This window comes from Lotus japonicus, chromosome 2 (genome assembly GCF_012489685.1).
Source record: "Lotus japonicus ecotype B-129 chromosome 2, LjGifu_v1.2".
Taxonomy (NCBI): Eukaryota; Viridiplantae; Streptophyta; class Magnoliopsida; order Fabales; family Fabaceae; genus Lotus; species Lotus japonicus.
Window position 1 is genome coordinate 77,476,147 of NC_080042.1, and position 20,594 is coordinate 77,496,740.

The window sequence follows — 20,594 nt, forward strand, 5'->3', positions numbered from 1 at the left end:
ATGGGCCAGGCCGGTCAAAACAACGAGTGGCCCCGACCAAGTCAAGAAATATAGGCGGCTCAACGACGACATGAATGAGCCCAACTGTACTAGTCGATGTTGGGGAGAGCAGGACGACGTCAGGCCAAGCCGATGCGTAGGCGTTGAAATCGGAACGAACTAGTCGGGCCGAGCAAAACGAGCGGGCCAAACCTAGCGAAACGAGCGAGTTGGTGCCAGGCCATAATACGCAAAACGGGCTGGATGAACGGCTTGAGCCAAGCAAAATGGGGCAGACTAGGAAAATAATCGGAATGGGCAAGCATGAACGAGCCAGACTGATCGGGTTAGTCTGACTAGTAAATTAGCAGCCGATTCAATTTAAGGCAAGCCTAACTTAGTCGTGAAATGTGATGGAAACTAATGCTTAATGTATTCAAACAGTTAAACACTCCACGAATATTCTTTCTCTATTATTATCTTTTTATTATATTAATCACATATCACATCAATCACTTTTTTTTTTCATTTCTCACTCTAATATAATTTGCACGGAATGAATGCAATATACGTATGCGGTATGCCATGTCTAAATGAAATGAAAGAAAACTTTTTCCCCCCAAGGTATTCTCACATCCAGTAGCTATGATTCCTCGAGACTTTGAAATTACGTTAAGCAGTGAGTACTTAAGGAGTTCAACTATGTACCGGAAGTGCTACGGTGAAAATGAAAGGAAAGGAAACTATAGTGGTGAGAATCAAACAAGATTCACGTGGACCCCACGCACCTTAGACAGAAAAAATCCTCCTCATTTCATTTGCATTCACGAACTCAACTTCCTTCCATTTTCCCTTTCCTTTGCTTGTTCCCGTTTATTTTCCACTCGGCAGCTTACCAACCAAACCAACTTCTTCTTCTTCTCTTTTCACCATGGACTCGCTTCCTTCGGTCTCACCCTCCATGGTTCTTCCTCCCACTAACCCTTTCCACCGCCATACCCGCCGCCTCGCTTTCTTCTCCCGCCACCACCGTCTTCCTCCGAGGCTCGCCTCCGCACCCGGAACGTGGAGGAGAAGGACGAACGAAATCTCCTGCAGCAGCCTCGGCGCAGGAAAGAGCGATGACGAGGAGGAGGAGGTGGAGAGGGCTCTTCACATGGACGGTGCGATTCCCGGCAACTCCGACGAGTTCCTCAAACGCGTTTCCTCTCGCGCTTATGACATGCGCAGGCACCTCCATCAGTCCTTCGATACCAGCAGCTACGACGGTATCTTCTTTTCCCCCCTTTTGACGCGATACGTTGCCTGCCCTAATTAACTGAATTTGTATGATTCTGTTGAAACCTTGAACTTTCGTTTATGAATTGAATTTGATTGATGTCTGTCAAAGTCGAAATTGCTGGTTTTCCCTTTGTGAATAAGGCCTTAGGTCGGTCTATATTATTGGCTACAACTTAGAAGAGATGTGTGTATGTTTAGATTATTTGATACTAGATTGATTCATGTTACATGATTGTGTAGCATATTTGGTTCTTGATATCTGTTTGTGCTTTTTGGATAAGAGAGAAGACAATAATGTTAAATGAGAGTCTAAGCATAAGCAAATTGAATTGATAAAGAATAGAGAGAGAGAGAGAGAGAGAGAGAGAGAGAGAGAGAGAGAGAGAGAGAGAGAGTAACTTGTTGTGCTCATATTCTCATTGATTGAGTACTCTAAATATGCAGATAGCTTATATATATGAAGCTTCTGGTATATTATATATTTGAGTGAATAGTAGCTACCGATGAGCTAACTAACTAACAGAAGCTAGTGGCTGAGTTGGGAGTATCTAATTAACTGCTAACTAAGGGTTTCCTTCTCTTGAGCTACATGCTTCTTCTTCTCATTAGTGGTTTCCTCTGAGGGAGAAAGAAAGAAGTGAAAGAGCACAAGATAAGAATCCTCTCTAAAAGAAAGAGCAAACAAGAGAAGCCAGCTCATCAACTAAATTAAGCTAGCTAGCTAAACTCTTTGCCCGTTCAACAAAGTAACCCCTTGTTATAGTTAGAATATAAACAAATATCTTACAATATGTTGACTAATAATTAGAGAAATTTAGGATATTATTGTTTGGGTTTGGTTTCTTTATTTTATTATTTATGTTGTTTTACTTCCTTGTTTAATTAGGGTTTAGGAGTCTTAGTTAGTTTCCCTATGGGACTAGGAGTAAAAGTCTGTGTCTACCATTAGTAATTTAGTATAAATAAGGGTAAGTGCTATATCAATAAAATTGTATTATCCGTATTCCTTTTTTTTCCGATTTCCATATTTGTATCATCAGTAGCATCCATTAGCTGAGCAACATAAAGAGGCTAAGAAAACCACTCCCACAGGGAGGCAGTGGCAAGAATTCGTTCTTGAAAATTCCGGCATTCCTTTCTACCCATTATCATGAAAACTGCTTATATTGCTCATTTCCAAGCCCCCCCCCCCCCCACCCCCCCCCCCACTCCCCTCCCCAGTTCTTCTCCTTTAAGGGTTTTAGTAATATAAGCAGTTTTCATGGTAATGGGTAGAAAGGAATGCCGGAATTAAAGCATTATTGATTTATCGTTTCTTATCCTTTCCGTTTCACCAGTTTTAGATGACAATCCTTGGAGAGAAACTTCGAAGCCTGTGTATGTCCTCACTCAAAAGGAAAATCAATTGTGCACAATGAAAACCCGGAGAAATATAAGGTATGATTCATTTTATTCTGTTATTTTTTTTGTGCCCTGCAACTGCAAGTAATATTTGGAATTTCTTATACCTGACTTCTTTCTTCTGTAACAGTGAAGTTGAAAGAGAGCTTGGCTTATTGTTTCCCAAAGGAGGCAGCTGGAGATCTGGAATTGGAAATCAATCCAAAAAAGTGAGGGAAGGGACAAAGTTTCAAATGCTTGTAGAAGATATTAGGGATGGAGTGCTGGTATGTATTCTATTAGACACACACACATGAAATTGTGTCTAAACTCTTTGTTCATTCAGTATCATTCAAATATTTTTAACGTGAAATACATCAGAAAATATCGAAGTACTGAAGTTTGTTCACTTCCATTTTACTTGAACGCAATTGGAATCTGATTGCTTTTGTTAAATGTGCTATGATGGAACCTATAAATTCCTGGATTATACTCGAACAATCTGGTCTATAACATACCTCATGGTTGATTGTAAATTTTTTTTCCATACGCACAATTTAACCACTTAATTTGACAATATGGTTGCAGGTATTTGAAGATGAAAATGAGGCAGTGAAGTATTGTGACTTGCTAGAAGGAGGAGGTCAAGGTTGTGAGGGTGTTGCTGAGATAGAAGCCTCATCGGTAAATAACTAGCCAATTAATTGCCACTTATCATGGTTGTTCGAAAACTATAAGCCTTAAAGCATAATACTTGCATTTTGTCTTGCAGGTATTTGATCTCTGCAAGAAAATGAGGGCTCTTGCAGTTATATTCCGCAGAGGGAGGACACCTCCTCTACCTGAAAGTCTTAAGCTCAATCTGCGAGCTCGAAAGCGGTCCCTTGAAGACCAAGATGATTTGATATGAAATTCAATTCCCTTGCAATGGGAGGGAAGCTACTGTATGTTAATATAGTAATTTGGCTAGCCCTCAAAAGAAACACAAATATACATAATGATTACATATTCATTCATCAGTATAGTAAAAGAAAAAAGAATATAGCATGTATATATAGTGTTCTCCATTCTCGTGTTCAAAATTTCCGACTTTTCATTGAGAATTTGATGCCACCTATGGAAAGTGGACTATGAAATCCAATATAAATCCACATTGCATCCATAAAATGTCAAAGGTGTTGCTCACCTATTGGAACATGGAATATCCGATTGTAATTTGAGGAAGTGATAATCTGATAAAATGAATACCTAAATCAGTAAATCTTATCCACTTTAGCATTAACACGAACAATTTCTTAACCCAACATGGACATAAGGCCCCGTTTGGAAACACAATTCAATTAAGCCCTTCTGGTCATAAGCTCTTATTCTTAAGCTATTTTAATTTTTTTATTGAAATAAGTTGAAAATAAGTTATATATAAGCATAAATTCTTTTTCATAAGCTATCTTGAGTAGCTTATGAAAATAAGCTCAAAACAGCTTATGGTAGGCCATAAGATTAAGCTGTTTGCATAAGTTCTCCCAAACATTGGTATAAGAGCTTATATTATCAAATAAGATCAAATAAATTCTTCTAAACAAGGCCATAATTTCCAACAAACGATGTCTATGGTCTACACATTACATTACAACTAACTAATTTAACAAAGAAAAAGTATACGTAAATCTTATTGTTTTGTGCGAGAATAGAAATTGAACAATAAACTACATATTTAAGAAGCTCAGCTATCTATTAACTATCGACACAATTTCAAGCATATAAAATGGTATTGAGAAGCTTATAATTGATTTTGGACATAGTTGAATTGATTAATCCGTGGATTATATAAAATTGGATTGAAAATCTAATTGGTTATTTGATAATTAAAACATCCGGGAGAAGAAGAAGAAAATGATGTTGAATTATTCAAAGCAGAATAGCTGTTACGTAGAGAACAAACAAAACTTCACAATGACATTCAGATACCACACTTAGTAACTAGAAAGAACGCCACAAATCCTATTCCATTTGCATTTGGATTCCAAAGAAGTGGAAACCAGTGTAGAAACGATCGGCGATGAGCAGCAGCAGCGGAGGCTCGGCGGAGAAGGCGAGGGTGAGCCGGACATCACTGATACTGTGGCACACGCACCAGAACGACGCGGCGGCGGTGCGGAAGCTACTGGAGGAGGATCCGTCGCTGGTGAAGGCCACTGATTACGACAAACGCACGCCGCTCCACGTCGCTTCCCTCCACGGCTGGCTCGCCGTCGCCAAATGCTTGGTTGAATTTGGCGCTGACGTCAACGCCCAGGATCGTTGGAAAAACACTGTACACGAACTCACACTCTCTCTTCGTTTCCATTCTGTGATTGATTGATCAATTGAGTTTTTCTTTTCTTTTCTGTTTGCTCTGAAATTCATTGTTGTTTGTTTATTGTGGAAAGCCTCTGGCAGATGCAGAAGGAGCTAAAAGAACTGCAGTGATTGAGCTTTTGAAATCACATGGTGGCTCCTCTTATGTAAGCCTTTTAATTTTTTTCAATAATTTAACAAGTTAATTCTATTATGTCAATCATTTTTCTGAAGATTTCAGTGGTTTAACATTATATAAATGATAATGCAAGTTTAACCAAGAGTGCTTCATTAAGCATTTTTAAGTGCTGATGAATTTTGTTTTTTTCACTGTTGTGTGCTCTGAACTGATCTTTGATGATACAGGGCCAAAGTGGAAGCCATTCTGATCAAAATCCTATTGCGCCCCCGGTGCCTAACAAGTGTGATTGGGAAGTTGATCCTTCCGAGCTGGACTTCTCGAAGTCAGTTGGTATTGGAAAGGTCTTTTCTACATTTCTGCATTTTCTGGATATCATTGGCATTAGCATATTAAGATCTTTCCAACAAATTCTAAATAGTTGCATTGCACTGTGTTGTGGTCAGCTGTTCATTCTGAAGACTAGTGGTTCTAGATTTGTATCTTATCTCATTTAGATATGTATCACTCTGAGATTAATGCTATAATGCTTGGGGTCCTTGGCTTACAAATTTATTGATCGTGAGTCTGCCACCGTCAGTCTTTATAGTAAAATCTTGCTTCTGAATTTGCTTTAATTGCTGTCTTTCTTTATTTTTCATTGATGGATGATGATCTCACTAAAAGAAATATCTTTACACATTTTTCTGCTCTAGCTTAGAGTCCATTTGGATGCAAACAAAAAAGCACTTATTGGAACTTATTTAGTGCTTTTTTTTAGTAAATAAGCTCCAATAAACTCTAATATGCCGGTATCCAAACGGGGTCTTAATTTGCTTTCTGTACACACAGTGCTTCATGCCATGATTTTGTGTGATTACTTTGCTGCTCATATGATTTTACTTATACTTTGCATTTGCACAGTCGATGGACTAAATCTGCATATTATGTTTGGCATTATTGTGGATATGTTTCCTGAAGGGATCTTTTGGTGAGATTATAATAGCCCATTGGCGTGGAACACCTGTTGCTGTCAAACGCATTCTTCCATCTCTTTCAGATGATAGATTGGTGATGTAATGTTCTTTATTTAATTCTAGGATTTCTCTCAATTTGTTTGCTATGAGTTTCAAGACGATGTGTGATGTAGAAATCTTCTTATTGCATGTCATTTGTGAATCTGCTTAAACTTATGATGAACTTTTATCCCGTCCCCTGTCAAGCCTTACATGAAGATGCAGGCAGGGTGGCTCCTCTTGGTGCCAGAGAAGGGGAGCATGATCCCAACAGTTTTTCAGTTTATTTTTTTTAAAACTTGGCTTTTACATGGGTTTTCTTTTTCAAATTCTTTTAACTTGGCTGTTCCAAACTAATTTTTTCTTACTGTGACCTGTCACAATCTTCCAATGGCTCCATCATTTCTGTAGTTGATCTGTTTCTGATGATAATATTTTATTCTGCTTGAACTTACTTCCTCTTTTGGGCAAAAATAATTTATTCTAAAACATGTATAAGTATTCTTGTTTATCAATGAATAATCAAAACTAAAGGAGGTGGTGGGGGGAAGGGCATATGGACTTCCGATTGAGCTGTAATTTTCATAAGTAAACCACATTTTCCTATCTTGGATTTTTCTGCCATGTCATGCCTTAATCACTTATCATTTAATTTTTCTGTTGCTTTTTAATACAGTCAAGACTTCAGGCATGAGGTTAATTTACTTGTGAAGCTTCGTCACCCTAATATTGTTCAGTTTCTCGGAGCTGTTACTCACAGGAAGCCCCTTATGTTAATTACGGAGTATCTAAGAGGAGTATGTGAATGCATCTAAATCCTCCCAACTTAGCACTAGACACTTAGGTTCTGATGCACTGGACTTATGCAATCTTGTGCTTTAAGATTAAACTTTACTAAATTGCTATCTCATGCCATTATTAGGGTGATCTTTATAAGCACCTCAAGGATAAAGGTTCGCTAAGTCCTTCAACAGCCATAAACTTTGGCTTGGACATTGCCAGGTATGGTAACATTCTGTTTCCTTTTTTTCATTACAAAGAGAACAAACAGAAACCATTTTTCTTTTTAAATTCATAAATAAAGAGAACAGACCGAAAATCACAAAATGAAAAGGAACATTTGCTCTTAAAAGCTCTTCAATCTCTTCGTGAATCTGTTATATGATCTCCCTCTAAAATGGATATAATTATAACAGGACAGTTACTGAGAATCTAGTCTATCCTGTCCTGATCTGAGATCACAAGGAAAGAACTCCTACAAAGGACCCTACACTTTTGAATCTTCCATTGCTGCTGACTAGATGGACGAAATATGTTCTGCGAAGGATGACCAACCTGCTTCTAAAAAAATTCAAAAGCCATTTTAAAGCTGCAAAGCAACCTCATAATCTAATTTGAAAAATGACTATCTGAACTCTGAAATCAAATAAAACAAACATTGAGATAAAAATAGTGTCTGAGCCTCTTGCTTTGTGACGTAATTGCTGTAGGTTACTGTGAACAACCATCCATGACCTTGTAAAAATCTTGCATGTTTATGGGTGTCTCTCTCTTTCCCTGAACTCATTTTAATTGGATTGTGTTTATGGCATTTCTTTGGTTCTCTGGTTATGGACAGATCAAAGGGTTTATCATTTCAGATATGCATACAGATTGAGAAGCTTTTCTGAATTTTCCCATGCTCTATGGTCTTTTTTCCTCTTCTTTTGGACCATATATTACACTCCCTAATCCCCATAGATGTACTTTCTTCTCTGCTAAAAACGTAATAAAACAAAAAAGAAATTACTGAGATATTTGTTAGGAACTAGGATGTAGTTTGTTGAGCTTGTTGTGAATTCAAGTATGAATTTAGAGTCCCACAAACTCACACTTGCATTCACGACAATGAAAATGACCTTGTGAAAATCCATGAAGTTGTTTCCTTTTCTGCTATTTCATGCATCAACCAAATTTTCCTGTGTAAGGATTTTGAATTTTCATTTTTTGGCAGGTCATTGAAGAAACAAAGTCGATAGCTAGGATAGAAAACAGTTAAGTTGGAGGATTTAATAATTAATAACAGTATCTCTAAAAATGTAAAAGTATGAAAAGTTAAGACATATGACCCTAGATACATACATAAGTACATAATCTTATATGATATTTGTTTCTTTGTTGTCATAGTTTGTATGTATAATGTATTAATAGTACCTAAAAAGCTAACCCCGACTTTTTGTTTGTTTGAAAATAAGCATGAATCAAGCTACAATGGCTATGAACTGAATTCACAAATTGACTTAAAAAGGGATTGAAATTCTCGTTATTTCTCACTTCAGGAAACTGATTAGTTTTTTTGGAGGCGGTTGATGGAGGGGGGGGGGGGGTAGGAGGATTCCCTCAAAAATGTTTCTTGATGTATAACTGAGCCAATCTCAGAGCATCCTGTAATTTTTTGACATTGAGAAAACAGCATTGGTAATCTGAAAACATCTGCAAGCATGAAGCTTCATTGAATCTAATCATTATGCTAACATATATATTTTGTGATATTGTTTGTAGAGGGATGGCCTATCTTCACAATGAACCGAATGTTGTAATTCATCGAGACCTAAAACCTAGGTCAGATCTTTGTCTGTATCCTATATATGTTATCCTGATATGGATGACATGCCACATACTATTCCATGATTTTCTTTCTTCTAGATATAAAAAATATATATTTAATGTCATCTAGAACATCTAGGTGGAATTTATGTGTATGCATTGCATGTTTTAATGTCATTTTTCGTCCCTGAAATTTCAGGAATGTTCTTTTAGTCAATTCTAGTGCTGACCATTTGAAAGTTGGGGATTTTGGACTAAGTAAGCTTATTAAGGTCGAAAGTTCACATGATATATACAAGATGACGGGTGAAACTGGAAGCTGTAAGTATCAGAGGATCCTTCAAGTTAATAAGGGAAAGAGGAGCACTAGCAACACTCTTTTTCCAACACAGTCTCTCTTACTAGTTAAAATTCATGTGGGTCCTACTAAATAAGGAGTGGAACCCATATGAGCTAGTGAGTTATGCTTGAATTTCAACCAATAAGAGTGTCCAGGAAAGAGAGTGTTGCTATCATTTATCTAAAAATGCATAGACGTGCCATTGCCATGAACTTTAACCTTATCTTGAAATATCCACCTTGAAGTTTCAAGTTGGAATGAAGTCCTTAACTTCCGAAAATTTACTAATAGACCCCTTTGTTTACTAATTAAAGTTATAATCAAGCATCACATTGCATGTTGATTAATACGAATGATAATCTCTAGTTTGTTTCCTTTATTTGAAAAAATTAATAGACCGGTATATGGCTCCTGAAGTCTTCAAACACCGGAGATATGATAAGAAAGTTGATGTCTTCTCCTTTGCAATGATTCTCTATGAGGTAATTCTTGTTGCTCAAGATTTAGCATTTTGTGTGATCAAATTTGAAGCTAGTTCTAACTTCTAACTAATTCATAATCAATAAAAATCCTTATTTGGCACAGATGCTTGAAGGTGAACCACCTTTTGCAAATTATGAACCTTATGAGGGAGCCAAATGTGTAGCAGAAGGACACAGGCCTAATTTTAGGGCAAAGGGTTATATCCCTGAACTACGAGAGTATGATTCTTTTCCCTCCATCCATTTTCCCTTTGTTTTTTGTGTCCTTTACCTGTCTGCTCTCCTATGTGTTTGTTAATTGTTTGAGAACATCATTCTTATCTTGAACCAAATATCTTAAGCATCCATTTTCCTCTTTTTCTTGTACTTTCTATATGTATGTGTGTGAACCGTATGTTTAAGTCGTTTATGATCTGATTCATTATGAACGAGATTAATAGAATATGAGGGATGTTTATGTTTTTATTTCTTCAGTATATACATGGAAGAACATTATAAAACTTAGCTTACTCTAGCTACTTGGTACATCCACTTTCGAGCATAATTGACCAGTATAAATAAATATGACATCTCTCATTTTGAGATCACTTATGAATAGGTTCTGGATGATTTGCAAATTAGGCTGTTAGAAGTTCAAGTTCAGTTCAATAAGTATTTCTTTTATATGTGTATCAGGTCAGGGTTAGGTTTGTTATCTATAATCATATGAGTTGTCTTATGGACTCTGACCTCACATGTTCATAGGTTAACAGAGCAATGTTGGGATGCTGACATGAATCAAAGACCTTCCTTCATAGATATCCTTAAACGGCTTGAAAAGATCAAAGAAAATTTACCTTCAGATCATCACTGGAGCTTGTTCAATTCATAAATTCCTGGAGCATTAGAATATCCAGAAATACCAGATAAGTTTAAAAAAATATCTCCCCTCTCCTCCATTCCCCTCAAATCATCCATTATGTAAAATTTATTTTCCATGGAAACTCTTTTGCCATTAATAAAAGGGAATGATCCTAGAGAATTTAAAATCCCCCATAGAGTATCTTATAAATTGATGTCAGTATATTTTACAGGGGTGCATAAACTATCAGAAAAAAATTATGATTTTATTTTTCTCAAAAAAGGTCTTCAAGTGCCATAGCTGCAACCCTGCTACTGAGAAGCTAACAACAAGTGAGACCAAACTCAACCAGAACATTCTGGTGTTGGTTTCCCAGCTGAACATTTGGTTTTCATCTTCTCTGAAAGAAAAATGGTTCATAATAATAATAATAAGAATACTGCACTTGAAAATTGAATTAAGAAGACACGAAGAAATATGATGGCTTACCGATATCGAAGGTAAGACATCTCTGCATGAATGGAAGAGGCAGTTTCCAGCAAATTCATTACACTTGATGCCATTGCCTGTCACACATATGAGACATCATTTAAGAATATTTTTCCTCTTTCATTGAACACGAAGTTGGCAAAGACTACTCATACATGTCATGAAGAATTAGAGGCAGTAATGATTGAACTCTTTAGCCCTTAATCATAAAGGCTATAATACCATGTCATGAACTAATTATTCCAAAAGCTTAAGTTGTTGGGTAGTGAAAATATGATTAGTTATATTTCTAACATAAATTAGATGCAGAAGTCATGCCAAAGGACACCTACAATCAAGTGTAATCAAACCCTAATAAGAGCAATATGAGAAAGCACCACACATGTGTGGTGAAATGAAGGGGAGGGAAGAGTTACATGGCCATTGACCTAGAAATTGCATTTTTTAAGGTTAAATTGACTATGTTATGCAGGTAAGAATTGCTAGTAAAGAGCTTGAGGAATTCATCCTATTTCTTATCATGATTCATATAATTCAGTACTAGTATTTAACTTACATCAACATTTGTTTTCTTAGCAACATTGGTCCATTCCCTAGCAGCCACACCCGACTTCCAATCAAAATCAACGGAGAGAGTTATATGGGGATCGTGTTTATCTTTATCCTCGGCAACTATAAAACATGCTATGTAGTTACCAGCTTCCACTGTCTGGAATGCAAACTGCCCAGATTGAATATGATCCCCAAGGTGATTCACTTTCCCACTTGGAGAAAGCACCTAACATAACAACAAATCAAAATTCACAACCCTAGAATCAAATTTATCACTACAATAATCAAGCACAAAAATTGAACAATGGGCATTAAAAAAGATTGGATTATTTTTTTCTTCTTTCAAGTGATGTAGATCGAACATGGTACCCGAACGATGAGTTTGTGGGATTCAGGTAAGGGTTGACCCTGATTGGGATTGGCGATGCTGTAGTTTCCCACTGTCAAGGATTTGGACCTTATGTCTTCGGTGATGCATTTGAAATGATCAGATTGCACTTCGAACCTTATGGATTGAACTGAATGTGAAAGCAATCCCAAAACTAGAAGGAGAAATAGCAAATGGGGTTCAGGGTTTAATCCAAACATGATTGTGTGCTGAGAAGAATTGAAACAAGTGTGTTTCTGATTCGTTTGGCTTCAAACTGGTAAGAGTGGTACAAATATTTGATTTGATGAAGATGGTTATAATTATGTCCAAATTTGATTGTTACGTGGTTGTTTTTCATTGGAACATGCACGTAATGCTTCTTTCATTTTTCCTTCCTGTTGATTGTTGGAGGCTTGGAGCATTCATTTCTTTCTTTAAACAGGTTTAACAAATTTGACTATGTGTAAATTATTTTTTTATTTTGACGGTAATATGGGCAAATTACTTTTTTTTTTGAAACATGAGAAATTACTTAGGAAATGTTTTTATGTGGTTCTCATTTTAAATTACGTGTATTAATTTATATTTATAGGTAAACATTTATTCATTTTCTGATTTTAAGTAAAAAGGAAATCCTGGAGAAAATTTATTTGTACTGAAATAACAAAAAGAAAAAATTATTTGAACTAATAGAAAAATTATTTGCACTAACTAACCGATCAGAACTAATAAAATCATAAAGATTACAAATCAAATTTTTAAAATGAATAGATAAAACTTAAAAGAGTTTTCCGATGCATCGAAAAAAAAGATAAAACTTAAAAGCTATAGTCCAGTAAAACTAAAAGCAGCTTTAAATTGTTATCGTTTTTCAAATTACAATAAGTAGATAAAATCTATATTCTAAATTTCTACATTTAAAAATATATATCAAATTGATTACTTTTTTTCTAATTAAAAAATTAATTAGAGTGCATTTGTTTCAGATTAAAAAAATAATTTTTAATGGTCTAAAAATTGAATTTCTTTGCATATTTTTAATAATTTGTGTTTGGTTATACCAATTAAAGCCTTTTTTATCTTCTCTCTTATATATATTTCTAGTGATATGAATTTTATTCAGGCGCCGATACCAATAATTCTTACTTGGAGAGGAACCAAAATAAAAAAAATTAAAATGACATTATAAGCTATCATCTTCACAAACACACAACACACACAAAAATCATTAAAAAACCAAGAAATTCTTCAATAAACCTAGAAAATCATCAATTACAAAAAAAAATCCATAAACTCTTCCCCACATTTCACCTTTGTAGCTTTTAGGTTTTATAATCCATTTTGAGTTTAAAAAATAAATCCAAACATGCATATGGGATCAGAATGCTGCCAATGGAAATTAAATGCGTGGCTGAATTGCACTTGAGGGCATCAAAATAATCTATCAGGGGATATTTGTTGATTTTAACTTGTTTTTTAAGAGAACATTAACAATCCTTAAAATTTATTTGCTATGGAAACCATTTTTCCAATAATAAAAAGGAATAATCCTAGTCTTCCTAGATAATTTAGAGGCCCCCATAGTGTATGACAAAAAAAAATTATATGATTTTCTTTTTCTCAAAAAAGGTCTTCAAGTGCCATAGTTGCAACCCTGCTACTGAGAAGCAGACAAAAAGTGAGAGCAAACTCAACCAGAACATTCTGGTGTTGGTTGCCCAGTTGAACTCTTGATTTTCATCTTGTCTGAAAGAAAAATTGTACATTTAAGAACACTGCACTTGAAAACTGAATTAAGAAGACACAAACAAATGTGATAGCTTACCGAAGTCGAAGATAAAACATCTCTTCATGAATGGAAGAGACCGTGTTCTGCAAATCCATTACACTTGATGTCATTGCCTGTAACACATGTGAGACAAATGGTTTAAGAATATCTTTTTCTTTCATTGAACACGCATTTAGCAAAGATTACCAATACATCTACAAATGGTGCGTTTGGATTGAAGTAAGTGTTTATGGTAATAACGCTGATTACATAACATTTATTCATAAGTTTAATTGACAAGCTCGGTGAAATTAAAAAAGCTCAAAGTAACACATAGGTAGGTACTATGTTGTCAATCCCAATTCTCAGCTCGTTGCGATTGACTTCAAAACTGGGATAGAGGGATCCCAGAAAGCGGGATGGTCAGGATAGTGAAAGTTAATCTATGTTTTATATTAGTTGTACCATATATACATACTAAATCAATGATAAATACATGATAGAACATAGGAGAAGAGAGTCGAAGTTGGTAGTATAGAAGTGACACTCATTGGAGAAAGGTCAAAGGTCTTATCGTGGTCGTTGTCGGTCGGTTATGGGTCGAAGAGAGAGAAGGCGCAAAGGTAGAGCATAGGAGAAGAGGGTTGAAGTGGGTAGAAGAGAGGAAAATATTGAACAAAATCAAATTGCTAGGGTTTTTTCCGTTGCGAAAACAAAAAAAATACCTCTAAATAAAACCTCCAACGTTTGCATATTTTTGGAATATTGGGGCCTTCACCATCCTGACAGGAGGTCGGGATCCCAGCTGGATGGCGGGGACAATGAACTAAGCAGGGATTGAAAAATTCATCCCAAGGCATGGCTGAGATGGGAACTCGGGATCCCTCGACATCCCGCCGATATTGACAACTTAGGGTAGGTATTTATGAATATAAGTTCAAAACAACTTATAATTAAGTCATAATCTATTCTCATCCAATTACACAAACACGTGTATAAGTCTTATCCTATAAACTAAACTTATAAAATTCGATTAAGTTGGGACCAACTGAGAGTGAGTTGGACTATTATTTTACAAACACAATCAATAGAAAAACTCAAAACATACTACATGCTGTTTATCTGATTGTTTTTGTTAATGGAAATTAGATATCAAATTATTGGTTTCTTTTTAGGTACATCGGAAGAAATACCAAATCACACGACACATACAAATCAATGGCAATCAAACTCTAATGAAAACAATAGGACAGAGCACCACATATGCACTAACAAAAGCTAAGGCACATGTTAAATTATGCTAGATTCCTTATTGAACTAAAAATTGCAATCATTTGACTTACATCAATGTTGGTTTTCTTAGCAACATTCCAATCCTTGGTTGGCACACCCGACCTCCATTCAAAATCAACAGAGAAAGTTACCTTGGGATTGTGATCTGCACCCCAAAAACATATAATGTAGTTACCAGTCTCCACTGCCTCAAATGCAAATTGCCCTGATTGAACATGATCTCCAAAGTGACCCAATTCCTCACCAGGCGAAACCAACTAACAATTAACAACAAATCAAATTTAAATTCACAACTCCAATATTCAAGCACATAAATTGAACAAAGAGTTTAGAATTTTTGGTACCCGAACAATGAGTTTGTGTGATTCAGGTAAGGGGTGACCCTCATTGGGATTGGCAATGCTATAGTTTCCCACTGTCATGGAATTGGGCCTCATGTCTTCGGAGATGCATCTGGCTCCACCAGATTGCACTTCAAACCTCAGGGATTGAACTGATGAATGTGAAAACAGTACCAGAACTAGAAGGAAAATTAGCAAATGGGGTTGTGGGTTTAAGCTAAACATGATTGTGTGCTGACAAGAAGAAGAATGAAAAGGAAGTGAATCGCGTATATTTTGATAATATGATACATAACGCTTAACAAATTTGATTCGTTTGGTTTGGCATTCATTTCTTTCTTTATAAGCAGTTTAACAAATTTGAATGTAGGTAAAAGGGTAAGTTATTGATCCATCAAAAGTCAAAACTTCACATTAATCATCATAACATTTACAATTAAATCTTCAAAATAAATTGATAAAAGCTATAGTACAGTCAAACTATAAAAACAGCTTCTTCTTTTTTCTTTAAAAAAAAACAGTTTTAAATTGCCATCACTTTTTATTTTTTATTTCAATTTTGTTTAACTTTTTAAAACAAACTAAAAACAATTTCGCAACGGCCTTGGGAGTGGATCATTGGCTTCATGGGAGCTAGTGGTTATGATGATATTCTTCATATGGAGTGTTGGGGCATTTTCCGTGGCTTGTGATCAAGGCTACATAATGGTCATTTGCTACTCAGATTTCCTTTTTGTTATATCTTTAATCGGGACTCCACCCACGAACTTCCATATGTGTGTAGTCCTCATTGATAAACAATTGGACGTTCAGGTTGCCCATTCTCTACGGGAGGGCAATGTGTGTGCCGATTTTTTGGTCAAAGTCAGGGCTCGTCAAGGCGGTGGCTTTGTTCTAGTATAGGATCCGGCGAATCTTGCTCCTCATCTCTTGACGGATGTTATAGGAACTAGTTTTCCGGTACTTAGTTGTCTTGAGTGTTTTGTATTTATGTTTTTATCCTCTTGTACCAAAAAAGCTACAAAATAGTTATGTGTTTAACTATATTAATAATTACCAACAAGACGTTAGTAAACTAAACTCTTACTGATGATAGCACGAATTTGAATCACATAAAAATTAGGAGGGATATACGACAATTTCTCAGTTAAAAAAACATTAACAGTCCTTTCAATTTATTTGCCACAAAAACTGCTTTTCCATTAATAAAAAGGGAATAGTCCTAGATAATTTAGAGAACCCCATAGCATATCCTTATAAATTGGCGACCGTATATGTTACAGGGGCACATGAGAAAGGTGTATAAACTATCACAAAAAATTATATGATTTTCTTTTTCTCGAAAAAGGTCTTCAAGTGCCATAGCTGCAACCCTGCTACTGAGAAGCAGACAAAAAATGATAGCAAACCCAACCAGGCCATTCTGGTGTTGGTTGCCCAGGTGAACTCTAGATCTTCAAATTCTCTGAAAGAAAAAATGGTTCATGATAATAATTATAAGAGTAATGCACTTGAAAACTAGATTAATTAAAAGACACCAACAAATGTGAGATAGCTTACCGATTTCGAATGTAAGTCATCTCTTCATGAATGGAAGTGACAGTTTCCACCAAATTGAATAAACTTACTGTCATTGCCTGTCACACACGTGAAACAAATCATTGAAGAATATTTTTCTTTCACTTTTTTTAATAATACAAAATGAATTAAGAATAGGAGTGCAAGAGGTACTTCAATCCCTCATACAATAAAAAGAGAGAAAGCAAGACAAAGACAAAGAAAAATATAGTTCAGTAACATAAAGGTAAACCAGCTAAACCAGAAAAAACCAACAACAAGGATCTACAAATAGTTTTCTTCCATTGAGTACAAGCAAACTAATAACTTCATTAACTAAGTACTTATAGTAAAATGTTCATCAATGAATGGTTAAATTGGTTATTGAAGTGTTGGCACTAGCAAATTTGTTTCAATACATCTTGCAGTCCTTAATTGTATAAAATATCAATCAAGTTAGTTAGTTTTGCATAAACTAACTTAATCAACATTTTACACAATAAAGAACTGCAAAGATATTTCTTTCTTCTATACAAACTTGTGAGCTACCAACATTTTTAAGAATCAATCTAACCATTCACTTAGATATATCACATAATCATATATTCAAAAGTTTATTCAACAAACAAAGTTATTCAAATAAGCTTCAAAATATAGTTCATATGTAAATTGACTTACATCAACGTTCCTTCTCTTAGCAACATTATTGAACCCAGTTTTGGCAGCCACTGCCACACCCGTCCCCCATTCAAAATCAACGGAGAGAGTTATCTTGGGATGGTGTTCCACACCCCAAAAACATGCTACGTAATTACCTTCCTCCGTTGTCTCGAATTTAAACTGTCCTGACTCAACATGATTTGCAAAGTGACTCGACATCTTACTAGGCGTATCCACCTAACAACAAATCAAATTATTAACCGAAAATAATTTTCCGATGTACCAAAAAAAAAAATTTTAACCGAAAATTAAATTCATCGCTTCAATATTCGGATATGAATTCACTATAGTCATTAGTTTCAGCCGTCACTGCAATCAAGATTTGCACTTGCGGAAGGTAATTTCAATTTCAGACGCTGATGTTCTGGAAGTGCGAATCTTAACCGTTTGTGACCATAGGAACCAACATATCCAAATTCCCTATATCTATGCACAAAAAATGAACAAATGGACATTAAAAACAGTTTGGATTTTTTTTCTCTGTTTCAAATGATGTAGATAGGTACCCGAACGATGAGTTTGTGGGATTCAGGTAAGGGTTGACCCTCGTTGGGATTGACGATGCTGTAGTTGCCTATTGACATGGAATTTTTCCTTATGTCTTCATGGATGCATTTGACTTCACCAGATTTCACTTCAAACCTCAAGGATTGAACTGAATAATGTGAAAGCAATCCAAGAACTAGAAGGAGAATTGGCAAATGGGGTTGTGGGTTTAATCCAAACATGATTGTGTGCTGAGAAGAATAACAAATTCAGATTAGCAAATGGCTTCAAACAGTGGTGATTGTAGTATATTGAAGATGGTTTATTTCATGTTGGTTGTTTTATTTTTTCTTTAAGCAGATTAACAAAATTGACTATGGGTAAATTATTAAGTTTGGTAATGTTTTATTTGGGGCTTATTTTAAATTCTATGTATTAAAATTATTTTATAATGTAATAGGTAAACATTTATTGTTTTTAAAGGACATTAAGAGAAAATTAATTTATACTAATTGAGTCGCAAAATTTTATTCAAAAGTTGTTGACTGATCAAAACTAATAAAATCATAACAATTACAGTCAAATCTTTAAAATAAATAGATAAAAGCTTTTTTTTACCATTTATAAAGAAAGACGGCCCCCTTACTAAGGTTTCACAGAGAATGTACCCATGGCATCCGCCAACACCAGAGGACTCATCCTCTCAAGAGAGTGATCAATAACCACAAGAGCATCGTCCTGTAGAGAGTGATCAATAACCACAAGAGCATCGTCCTGTTGTGCGGCCAAGAAGCCCGCAACACATTCTCTAGTGTGATGCAGAATAACATGTTAAGAACGACCCATCAAATATTTGATATCCCAAATTAGAGAAACATAGGCATGTCCCGATGACGGAACAAAGTTCATCAAGGTCACCGCATCCAAGGAATCAAATTGACACTCAACAACACTAAAAAAAAACTATATTTCAGTCAAACTGAAAGCTACTTTAAATTGTTATTTTTTAAAAATTTGACATTGAGTATAGTTTTTATATAGTTCTTGTGAATGAAAAAAGTCCATTGACCATCTCTTACCACTTAATTAATGCGTTAACTGAGATGTGTTAAATTAATCTTACACAATGAGGATATCCAATTGTTTTATGGCATATAAGACCATAATATTTCATGACTAGGTATGCTATTTTTTATTTTAATTAACCTAACAAATCAAATTATGATATGATCACAAGGCGACAGACTATTACATTATTTTTTATTTTAATTAAGCTAACTACTCAATTTCTGATATGATGAAGATGGTTATCGAGGTTTGCGGTGTTGGCGATGCGTTTTTAGCTGAGTTGTGAGCTCTCTATGAGGGCTTATGACATGTGTGGGAGCTTAACTTTCGTAAGGTGTCGTCTTTTTCGAATTGTGCTGAAGTGGTGGAGGTGGTGGTGGGAGCTCAGGATGTGGGGCAATACTAGCATAGGGTCGTGATTCAACAAGTTCAGGAGGTGTTACAACGCAATTGGCAAGTGTCTGTGGACTATCTTCCACACGAGTGTAACAAGGTTGCAGAGGAGTTAAATAAATATACAACTAGTGTTAGGTGTTGCTAGTAAATTTGGAAACTTCTGCCTATGAGCGTTGTGCCCCTGCTTTGTTAGGACGTTCTTGCTTAGTTTTGTTTAATCTTCCATACGTAACTAGAAAAATCCATGAGACTAATCATACCGAGACTCTAAGATTAATCATTCTTCATTCCCGCCGTTAAGGATCGAATCTTGGACCGAATGTTTAAGGAGTCAAGTTATCTAACAGTTGTGCTAGAGTTTCGTGGTGATGACAAATCATCGCACAAATCAGCTATATCAAACTATTTTTATCATAACAGACACAAAAAATTTCCACAATTTATATAAGTGGTTATTTAAAATAAATACAAAAATCCAAGAAGCCCTTATGCATGAATATACTTGAACAAGCAACATACAAAAGCAAAGTCTTCAGAATTTTCTCTTCGCAATCGTGAAGTTGGGCCATCGACAACAACAACACCATGTATCATCCAACAAGAGGCGGCGTCTGTGGCGGTCGAGATCGTAAGTTTTCTCTTCCTCATGCTCCGCCACCCACCTTCAATTTCTCCCCAATTGTTTTCCCACATTTAGATTTTTTCCGAGGTTGTTAAGGAAGTTGACCTTCTTCTCAAAGAAAGGTGTAGGTACATTTTCTTGATGATTTGGCATGTCACCCCAGGGGAGAAACGAGAATAGTTCCATAAGAGTACAAGTTGACTTTTCTAGAATAAGCTCCAATTTACCATCATTTTCTACATAATCATGTAGACGGACTATAGTCCGATAATCATCGTTGTCTATTTAACAATTTATTTTTTCAGTAGCCTTGCTTGCATCTCGGGGGCACTTGAATACTACATTTATGCCTTTCCACACTCCATCGTAAATATCGACTTGACGAGTAGCGGCAATCAAAGTACCTTTAAGGTTTGTAGTTGTCCATCTCTTCAAGTTATGAACGAAAGGGAAGAGAGAAACACGTGAAGGAGAAAGATGAAGCAAAATAGGGTGCAAATGCATGGTGTGCATAATGATGCAACATTATGTGTAAAAAACTTGAGAACGCGTTCGATTTGAGTTATGGGATT

At 35.7% G+C, this 20,594-nt stretch overlaps 5 protein-coding genes across 5 annotated transcripts; 2 read left to right on the forward strand and 3 right to left on the reverse strand.

Annotated features, from left to right (window-relative positions):
- Positions 1-807: 807 nt before the first annotated feature.
- On the forward strand, positions 808-3,707 carry LOC130739797 (uncharacterized). The gene is made up of 5 exons (XM_057592209.1): positions 808-1,247; positions 2,598-2,697; positions 2,792-2,927; positions 3,229-3,324; positions 3,413-3,707. The coding sequence occupies exons 1-5, from the start codon at positions 911-913 to the stop codon at positions 3,548-3,550; spliced, it is 807 nt and encodes a 268-aa protein (XP_057448192.1). The 5' UTR covers positions 808-910; the 3' UTR covers positions 3,551-3,707.
- An 836-nt stretch (positions 3,708-4,543) lies between these two features.
- Positions 4,544-10,552, forward strand: LOC130739796 (serine/threonine-protein kinase VIK-like). The gene is made up of 11 exons (XM_057592208.1): positions 4,544-4,954; positions 5,070-5,144; positions 5,344-5,460; positions 6,077-6,171; positions 6,788-6,908; positions 7,034-7,113; positions 8,653-8,712; positions 8,897-9,018; positions 9,434-9,519; positions 9,623-9,738; positions 10,264-10,552. Exons 1-11 carry the CDS (start codon positions 4,700-4,702, stop codon positions 10,388-10,390), a joined length of 1,254 nt encoding a protein of 417 aa, XP_057448191.1. The 5' UTR covers positions 4,544-4,699; the 3' UTR covers positions 10,391-10,552.
- Positions 10,553-10,606: 54 nt separating this feature from the next.
- LOC130737066 (transmembrane emp24 domain-containing protein p24delta7-like) lies at positions 10,607-12,554 on the reverse strand. Its single transcript, XM_057588834.1, has 4 exons — positions 11,771-12,554; positions 11,406-11,627; positions 10,850-10,926; positions 10,607-10,760 (listed from the first exon to the last, which is right to left on the reverse strand). The coding sequence occupies exons 1-4, from the start codon at positions 11,987-11,989 to the stop codon at positions 10,607-10,609; spliced, it is 672 nt and encodes a 223-aa protein (XP_057444817.1). The 5' UTR covers positions 11,990-12,554.
- A 693-nt stretch (positions 12,555-13,247) lies between these two features.
- On the reverse strand, positions 13,248-15,398 carry LOC130735708 (transmembrane emp24 domain-containing protein p24delta9-like). Its single transcript, XM_057587618.1, has 4 exons — positions 15,177-15,398; positions 14,883-15,089; positions 13,597-13,673; positions 13,248-13,517 (listed from the first exon to the last, which is right to left on the reverse strand). The coding sequence occupies exons 1-4, from the start codon at positions 15,396-15,398 to the stop codon at positions 13,373-13,375; spliced, it is 651 nt and encodes a 216-aa protein (XP_057443601.1). The 3' UTR covers positions 13,248-13,372.
- A 966-nt stretch (positions 15,399-16,364) lies between these two features.
- LOC130737067 (transmembrane emp24 domain-containing protein p24delta9-like) lies at positions 16,365-18,904 on the reverse strand (the record flags this gene model as incomplete). Its single annotated transcript, XM_057588836.1, has 5 exons — positions 16,365-16,638; positions 16,734-16,810; positions 17,409-17,627; positions 17,957-18,132; positions 18,880-18,904. Coding segments are annotated over 5 exons (642 nt in total), but the record flags the coding sequence as incomplete, so codon positions are not given.
- Between the last annotated feature and the right edge of the window lie 1,690 nt (positions 18,905-20,594).